The sequence below is a fragment of the Neopsephotus bourkii genome, unplaced genomic scaffold (assembly GCF_033783945.1).
Source record: "Neopsephotus bourkii isolate Nb327-2 ecotype Australia unplaced genomic scaffold, CSIRO-AGI_Nbou_v1 NB_745, whole genome shotgun sequence".
Taxonomy (NCBI): domain Eukaryota; kingdom Metazoa; phylum Chordata; class Aves; order Psittaciformes; family Psittacidae; genus Neopsephotus; species Neopsephotus bourkii.
Window position 1 is genome coordinate 3,095,564 of NW_026901243.1, and position 8,444 is coordinate 3,104,007.

At 53.6% G+C, this 8,444-nt stretch overlaps 1 protein-coding gene across 1 annotated transcript; it reads left to right on the top strand.

Annotated features, from left to right (window-relative positions):
- The first annotated feature begins 724 nt into the window (after positions 1–724).
- LOC133212941 (solute carrier family 22 member 13-like) lies at positions 725–7,060 on the top strand. Its single transcript, XM_061354810.1, has 10 exons — positions 725–1,210; positions 2,207–2,310; positions 2,655–2,809; positions 3,362–3,530; positions 3,861–3,981; positions 4,480–4,574; positions 4,867–5,081; positions 5,559–5,667; positions 5,794–6,004; positions 6,526–7,060. The coding sequence occupies exons 1-10, from the start codon at positions 827–829 to the stop codon at positions 6,619–6,621; spliced, it is 1,659 nt and encodes a 552-aa protein (XP_061210794.1). The 5' UTR covers positions 725–826; the 3' UTR covers positions 6,622–7,060.
- Positions 7,061–8,444: the final 1,384 nt, after the last annotated feature.

The window sequence follows — 8,444 nt, forward strand, 5'->3', positions numbered from 1 at the left end:
TCTGTGATTGTATCTCCCCACAGCTGCTGAGTTTCCAGTTGGAGAGGAACCTCCCCTGGATAGTGTGTGCCTCTTGAAATTTCTGTTTCACTTAATGGGAATGCAGTGTGAGTACGAATCCCAACCTAGAGCATTTGTCTTCATATCTGCATATCCATGACTGCCTATTGCTGCAGGGCTTATTTTGGATTTAGCCCCACGGAAGCTTGTCTCTGCAGATACGGCTGCCAGGGTCAGGCACTGGGGAGATACTAAATGAGTTGGTGGCATCCCATGCATGGCTTGCCTGTGGTTGTACAGGGAAGCTGCAGAAGCTGAAGGAGATGGAGACTCCTGTCACCTGGAACCACAGCCAACTGGTTGCTTTTCCTCATCTGCAGCTCTGCTCATCCATTCCATTAGCATCACTCCCTTTATCCCTTGGAAGTTTCCCAGCTCTTCATCACGCTGGGCTGTTTCGGTATCTCTGAACCTTGCTTTCCCGAGTGGAACCGCTGGGGACTCTCAGTGATTCAGCAAACGCAGTGCTCACAGCTGCTTTGGAGAAGAGTCTTTATTTCCTCTGTCAATGACACCTGGCCCTGGAAGGTGGCCAGGTTCCATGAAACAAGGGTCCTTCTGCTCCAGCCAGCACCCTGTGTTTGTGGGTGGCACAGAGATGATTAATGTATTACATGGTGTACTTAGGACAGGTAAAACATCAGGCATTCACTCTGTCCTTACTTCACGTATTTGTGGTGGCTGCCTACGACTGCAGGGCTTATCTTAGGTTTAAACATTAATTCCAGACCTCTGGAAGGTCTGTCCCAGCACTGTCCTGTTCCAGATGCAACTTCCAATGTCGGGCGTTGGGGAGATTTTGAAAGCAGTTGGTGATTTTGGGCCATTTCAGAAATGGCTGGTGCTGCTCACCTTGCTTCCATGCTTCACTCTGTCTTTCCACCAGTTTTGCCAGCTTTTTATGGTTCCCCATGAGCCTCATCACTGCAACACCAGCTGGATCCGTGCCATTGGCCCCAACCTGACGGAGGAAGAGCAGCTGAACCTCACCCTGCCCCGGGATGCGGATGGGGCGTACGAGCAGTGCTCCATGTACTCGCCGGTGGACTGGGACCTCGACTCCATTGTGGCTTATGGCCTGAACGCCACAGAGAAGTGCAGCAGTGGCTGGGTGTACCCCTCAGCACAAGCACCGTCCCTGCTGACTGAGGTCTGTAATCACCTTTTGATGTGCTGGGTATGTGGAGGGCATAGGAGAGTTGCCCTGTTCTGTAGTTCGGTCAAAGCTGGTGCTGGGCTGAGATGAACATCGGGTGTATTTTGGGGACTTGGCTCCACCACCCAGCCCCTTGTTGTGGTCCTGGAGTAGTTGCAGGCAAGCAGGCTGTGATATAGGTATCAGTAGAGCCACAGGCAGAGAGTAATCATTGCCCGACATGCCCCTCTGCAGATAGGGGGGTAACCTTCCGACTTGTCCCTGTGCACAGCTTTGTGCTTCAGACGCTGGCCAGGGGAAGGAGGCAGAGCTCAGTGCTTAGTTTCTGCTCACACACAGGCTGGGGAGCTGTGATGGTGAGCAGCGGTGGGGTGTCTGCCTCAGGACCTCTGCATCATGATTCCAGCTCAGGCTGTTGCAAACAGCACGAGTTCCTCACCGCTCCTGGTGTGGAGGTACCAGGTTCAACAAGGACAGGAAAGCTTGCGAAGCCACACATCTAACATGCAACAGGAGCTTCAGCAACAGTGCTCCAGTGAGCAGTGCTGAGCTTCTTCCTGTCCTTTCTGACCTCTCTTGTACTTCCTGTGCATGATCTCTCCTGTGTGACTGTAGATGCCCTCTGGGTCCTGGTGGTTGCAGAACATCCCTCTGACAGAAACTGTTTGGCCCAGGAGTCAGCGCTGTGCTCATCCCTTCTCCTCTGGGAGGGCAGGCACTCCAGGAGAAAAAGGAAGCTGCTGGGACTTCAATCCCAGGTCCCGCTTAAACAAAATTTGCCAACCAGGAGGCTCCCCTGGGGGTGCCTGGGCTGGAGGGGAGCCCTGCAAGTCCTGGTTCTTGGGAGAGGGGCACCACTGAGAGTCCCATGGGCTTGTCCCGACACTGACCTGTGCGTTATGCTCATACAATGAACACTCATCCTCGGAGGGAGGATCAGAAAGCACCTGCAGCCTGTTGAGGACAAAGATCTGTGTTTCCTTCCTCCAGTTTGACCTGGTGTGCGACAGGAAGGACCTGAATGACATCTCCCAGTCCATCTACATGCTGGGGATGTTCCTAGGATCCATGATCTTTGGGCCACTGAGTGACAGGTGAGGAAACACAGCCACAGCAGAGGTCCAGGGCCTGTGTAGAGCCAACATGCTGCTCTGAGCCTTTCTGGGCACTGCACCCTGTGTGTTTTGTCACTGCTTCTCACTTAGAGAGACCCTGACCAAAGTCCTGAGGTCCTGTGAGGGCATGGCCACACGGGGTAGAAGGAAGAAAGACAGAGTGTGTGTGCAGGGTGCTTCACATGGCAACCCAGAGTCTAGTCTAAGTGAGCCCTATCACCCTTGAGAGAGGGTGATACAGTCACTGTGTAACCCATTGGGCTCTTCTTCATCTTCGTGGGGCCTCTCCAGATACCAACTGTGTCTTCCTTCTTCCTCTCCAGGATAGGCCGCCGGCCAGTCATTCTGATCTCCATCTTCCTCCAGGGTTTGTTTGGGGTAGCAACCGCCTTTGTACCCCATTTCGATGTGTACATGGCCTTCAGATGTGTTGTGGGGGCTTCAGTGGCAGGGATCACCATGACGATACTGTCCTTGGGTGAGTAGGATGCTCACGCGCTGAGGCAGACAGATGTGGCCTCAAGATGTGGTAGGAAAGCTCATACCATTGTGTATGACTTGGAAAACACTGCTATGGGGACAGGTCTTTCTCTGCACTATCCTTTGGCACTTCATTTCCTTAACCCTAAGTCAGAGCCATAGGGAGCATCTCTCCCATGCCAGTGCTCAGAAGGGGGCAAGGGGACAGCCTCCCAGTTTAGGAGGTCAGTGCAGCGAGAGGGCACAGTGGCTGTGGGACATGATGGGTTTGGGCCCCAGCCCTGCCTCAGTGCACAGCTTTGTGGATACTAAGAGCAAAAAGGGGGCATACCTGTGGTTTGTGTCCTCCTGCAGAGGACCAGAACACCCTGATGATAAGGAGAGGTGATGCATCTTATGAAGCACGGGTGACTTGCATGTGTGACTGATGCCAGAGCTCTGACTGCTGGTCTCCTGTCCTCACCTTCATGGGAGCTCTTCTCCAAGGGAGGGGTTTACACAGGGAAAGTCATTTACATGGATGACCCTGGACTTTTGTTCTTCTTCTCAGCTACAGAATGGGTCGGTGTCTCCCACCGGCCAAAGGCAGTGCTTATTACTCACTGCTGCTTCGCCATCGGTCAGATGATTTTGGCTGGCTTGAGTTACGGTATTCACAACTGGAGGCTGCTGCAGATTGCAGGATCTGCTCCTGTGTTTGCTCTTTTCTTCTACATCTGGTAAGCAGGAGCAGGGCAGAGCTTCCTGAAGACATGAGAGCAGCGGGTGTGAAGGGTGGCAGTGAGGAGGTATCAGCTCAGGAGCAGGCTGGGTCTTCCCCATTAGAGTATAGGTGATGAAGGGACTCCTGCAGACCTCAGCACATCTCCTTGGAACGCTGGACCTCTGAGAGCAGCAGCTGCTTTGCTGCAGGCCCTCAAATATGGCCTTTGAAGCCTAAAGGTAGAGTATGTGATGCCCATTGCTTGCAGGATGTGGTAACAGGGAGGTGGGCTGTGGGGAAACCCAGCAGGTTGCAGCAGCATCTCTGCATTTCATCCCCTTGGCAGGGTGCTCCCAGAGTCTGCTCGGTGGCTGGTGATAAAAGGCAGGATAGAAGAAGCTAAGAAGGTCCTTCAGAAGGCAGCATCCATCAACAAGCGCACCCTCCCACAGGAACTCCTGGAGCAGGTACCTGCAGGGGCTGCAGAGCTGCTTTCCTCTGCGCTTGTGTTTGTAGCAGCCCTGAGCTGAGCTTTATCCCGTGGACACCCTTCCATGGCCACTGGGGGTGATTTGGGGATGGATGTGGGTGACTCCAGCTTCAGCTGCGCTGCACCAAGACAAGGTCAGGGAAGAGGCTCAGCTGCTGTTGGTGGTGAGCACGAGGTCTCTGTTCACTCTGTGGTTTCCCATGCACAAATGTCCAAAGGGGGTCACCTCCTTGCCCACCCCAAAGCCCTGCACTTTGGACATGTTCGTGCCCAGGAACCTCTTGCTCACCAAAGCAGTGCTCTGGGCACGCAGAGCACAGGCACGGGAGCCCAACCCCAGTGAGCCTCCTGCCCTCCCAGAGCAGATCAGGGTCACAGGCATGTCCCGCTGGGCCTTTCCTTTGGCTGCAGGTGGAAAGGAGCCCACCAGGGGTTTCCTTTGCCTGCTCTGACTCTGCCTTTCTGCACCTGGCAGCTGAAGCCCGAGACTCAGCCCAAGCCTGGAAGCACTCTGGATCTCTTTCGGGAGAAGCACCTGCGGAAGGTGACTTTAATCATGGTTTGCACTTGGTAAGATGGAGGGGAAGGGAAGCAGTGATTGAAGGTTATTCATAATTGCAGTTTTGCCTTGTGGTTTTTTTGGGGATTGTTATTGTTGGTTGTTTCTGTTTCTGGCTGTTCACGATGCTGTGTGGTTTGTGGGAAAGGTCAGAGCTGTTCCAGCTTCGGCAGTCCTGTGGTATTTTAGTTTTATGTCCCCTTGCAAATGCCATGGCTTAGTCAAAATGTCATCATTGGACATCACTATTGTGTTTGCTCATGGCCAATAGATGCGCTCAGTGCCACCCTGCCTGGCTTTCAGGTTTGTGAACAGCCTTGTCTACTACGGGCTGAGTCTGAACGTGACAGGCTTTGGTCTGGACATCTACCTGACACAGCTTGCCTTTGGAGCAGTGGAAATCCCCGCCCGTGTTGGTTGTATCTTCACGCTGCAGTGGTTCGGGAGGAAGAAAACCCAGGCTGTTCTCCTGATACTGAGTGGCCTCCTGTGTCTGATCATCATTGGCATCCCTGAAGGTGAATGACCTCTTTCCACCTGAGAGGACAACCTCTGGGACAGGGTGGCACAGAGCCCCAGTCCTTCCCTTGCTGGTGCAGGTCCTGTCCTCCCAACCAGACTGACTGACCTCTCTCAGGGCTGTCTCTGGTGCCATGGCCGCAAATGACTTGGTTCACTCCCCAGAGCCCACTGTGGTCAGCAAACTTTTACTGACAATTGTGACAGCAGGAGGCAGAGCTGGGACCAGGAGGCCCCTTATTAGCACAGTTGTCCTCTGGGAAAATGAGTATGTGGGGAGGTGAGCTGATGGATGGAAAGTGAGCTGAAGCTGGCACCCTGTCCAGAGCTGGTCCTCAGACCATGCTCAGGTTTTGTCAGAGGTGATGGCTCTCTACAAGTGATGCAGTTGTTACCATACATCCCCAAATCTCCATCCCTGGGTGGTGCTGGGCCCTCCATCATCCCACAGCAGTGTTCTCTCCTCCTCCCTTCAGACCAGCCTGTGGTGACCACCGTCCTGGCCACCATTGGCAAGTTTACAGCCACGGCCTCCTTCTCCACTTCTTACGTCTACTCCGCAGAGCTCTTCCCCACGGTCGTCAGGTGAGGTCTCCCCATGCACCAGAGCTCCCCCCTGCCATGGCTGGTGGCAGTGCCCACTTGTCCCCATGGCCGCACTCAGCCCATGGTGCCCCATGCCCACCCCTTGCACTGCCCCTCGCTCCCCAGGCAGACCGGCGTGGGGCTGTGCTCGATGTCGGCACGGCTGGCAGGGATCATGGCGCCCCTGATGCTGCTGCTGGAGCGGTACCACCGGGCCATCCCCATGGCCGTCTTCGGCAGTGTCACTGTGGTGGTGGGGCTGCTCTCCTTCCTGCTGCCTGAGACCCGCGGCACCGACCTGGCAGATGACACGAGGGGTGGCTGCCCCCCAGCCCAGGTGGGGACCCGGTGGTGCCAGTGCTGCCTCTTGGGCAAGGACATGGGGCACCATTGCTGTAGGAGGCTGTCAGCATTGCATGGGCTGGGGGTTTCTTTGAGGCTTACAGTGGTGGGAGGGCAGAGAGTGGGGCTGCCCCACTGTGGAGAGATGGGTGGGGACCCCATAACCCTGCCCATGATGGTGACCCCTTCATCCCTGTCCATGGGGTGGAAGGACTCCATGAATGGCTGGTTCTTCACTTGCCTCCCTCTGCCCCTCCCCAGGGAAGGGTTTGGTGCCTTATAGCCATATTCTCTGGCTTCTGTACTCCTGTCTCTCCCAGCCTCCCTTCCTCATGGGACTGAGTGGAATTGCATCCCGATACTTTTGTTGTCCTGCTGGGAGAAGGGTGCCAACAGGGGCACAGAGCCTGTGGTCAGTGGGAAGCCAGGTTGCTAAGGGCTGCGTGTCTCAGAGAAGGCTGCCATCAGCTCAGAATGGGTCTTTCTTTACTTTTAAACTCTTTTCCCTTTCATTAGGCCTGTGAAAATGCCAACAGCAGCGCTGAAAATGGACTTGTGAAAGGAAAAGGTGGTGGCCAAGACAATGAGTACACAAAGAGCACTCAGTTCTAGCTGGGCCTGCAAGCGGCTCTGGCTGAAGGCAACTAGTGCTGTGCCAGCACCAGGGACAGGCAGGGTCTCCATTTGCAGGACACCACCACCTCTCAAGTGATCACCGCCAATTCTTGTCTTTCCTTTTTGCTTTCTTGCCTCTCCCCCTATGGCTTGTTCTCAGGCACTGCTTGCTCTCTGGTGTTCAACAGTGCTGTTCCTGGAGAAAATCTGATGCTTTTCATGTAAGGGTGTGTAGGTTTTGACTGGAATAGAGTTAGTTTTCTTCATAGTGGCTGGTATGGGGCTGTGATTTGGATCTGTGCTGGAAACGGAGTTGATAACACAGGGATGTGTTTGTTACTGCTGATCAGTGGTTGCACAGTCAAGGCCTTTTCTGCTCCTCACCCCACCGGTGAGCAGGCTGGGGGTGCACAAGGGGTTGGGAGGGGACACAGCCAGCACAGCTGTGGCCATGGTTATGTCAGTGCCACAGCAGGTACACGTCTGAAGGGAACGTAGCCCAAGGATTGGTCCGTGCTGGAGAAGGTACACCTTGAAGCATCTGTGGCTGTGGATAAGTCCATGCTGCAGCAGGCACACCTTTAAGGCAGTGCATGGGGTCGTGTTGGAGCACATCAAAATATGGGCCATGGATAATCCAATGGCAGAGAGGGACTGTAGCCATGGGTAAAGCCATGCTGCAGCAGGTGTATCTCTGAAGGCACTGTAGCCCATGGATAAAGCCATGCTGGAGCAGGTGAACCTCAAAATGACTGTAGCTGTGGATAAGTCTATGCCACAGCAGGAATACCCCTGGAGAGACTGTGCCTCATTGATAGAACTTCACTTGGAGCAGGTACACCCCTAAGGGACTGTGGTCTATGGATCAGTCAGAGCTGCATCAGGGGCGAGGAAAAGAATTCATTGCAATATTATGGTGTGGTCCAAAGGGTCCAGGGGGGGAGACTGTAATGGAATTACCTCTAAACTGTTGTAGCCCCATATTTGAGATGTGTGTTATAGGAATTACTGTAGCAGAAACCACCTGAACCTTCCATGAAGCAGTGCAAGTGTGGCAGTGACCTGACCTGGGCTGGCTTGGGTGTCTAATAACTCCATTCAACACACCACCTCTCCTGTCCTTATGAGTGACCTCCATAACAGATGGAGCCCAAAGTCATGGGCTGCATGAACTCAGTGGACATTTTGTGGACATTTCTGGACATTTTACGGGGTGGTCACCATCAGGCATGTGTTCTGCCAAGTAATCATTAGGTGTGATGGAGCCCTGCTCTCCTGGGAATGGCTGAACACTCGCCTGATGATGGGAAGTGGTGAATGAATTCCTTGTTTTGCTTTTCTTGTCTGCACAGCTTTTGCTTTACTATTAAACTGTCTTTGTCTCAACCCATGAGTTTTCTCGCTTCTATTCCCCTGATTCTTTCCCCCATCCCACCAGAGGGGAGTGAGTGAGTGAGTGAGTGGCTGTGTGGGGCTGAGTTGCCAGCTGGGGTTAAACCGTGACAAAGGGGAAAAAGAAAGCAAATGGGGTGGAGGCATCGTCTCTTTCTTTTTCCTACGCTGTCTCCAGGAGCATGAGGCTCTGAACCTTGTCCAAGTGAGACAGATGCTAGGGGACTGAAAAGACTTGCAGCAGGGCACTGTGTTCACTGAGGAGAAAGCCAGAGCAGATGCAACACTGAAAACCATCTCACACTTGCAAGAGGGAGTGATTTCTCTTCAGTGTCTAGCATGATTTCCTCACCCTCTCTTAAAAACACTCCTTTCTATTTATTTATCTTTTACATTGGAGACACACAGCTGAGAAAAGAAGATGCAAT

What these genes read in the sequence shown, in the direction of transcription:
- LOC133212941 (XM_061354810.1), top strand. Translation starts at nt 827, where the DNA reads ATGCAACTTCCAATGTCGGGCGTTGGGGAGATTTTGAAAGCAGTTGGT. An exon ending in CACCGTCCCTGCTGACTGAG is followed by an intron (nt 1,211 to 2,206) that starts GTCTGTAATCAC and finishes TCCTTCCTCCAG; the next exon opens with TTTGACCTGGTGTGCGACAG. An exon ending in CATGACGATACTGTCCTTGG is followed by an intron (nt 2,810 to 3,361) that starts GTGAGTAGGATG and finishes TCTTCTTCTCAG; the next exon opens with CTACAGAATGGGTCGGTGTC.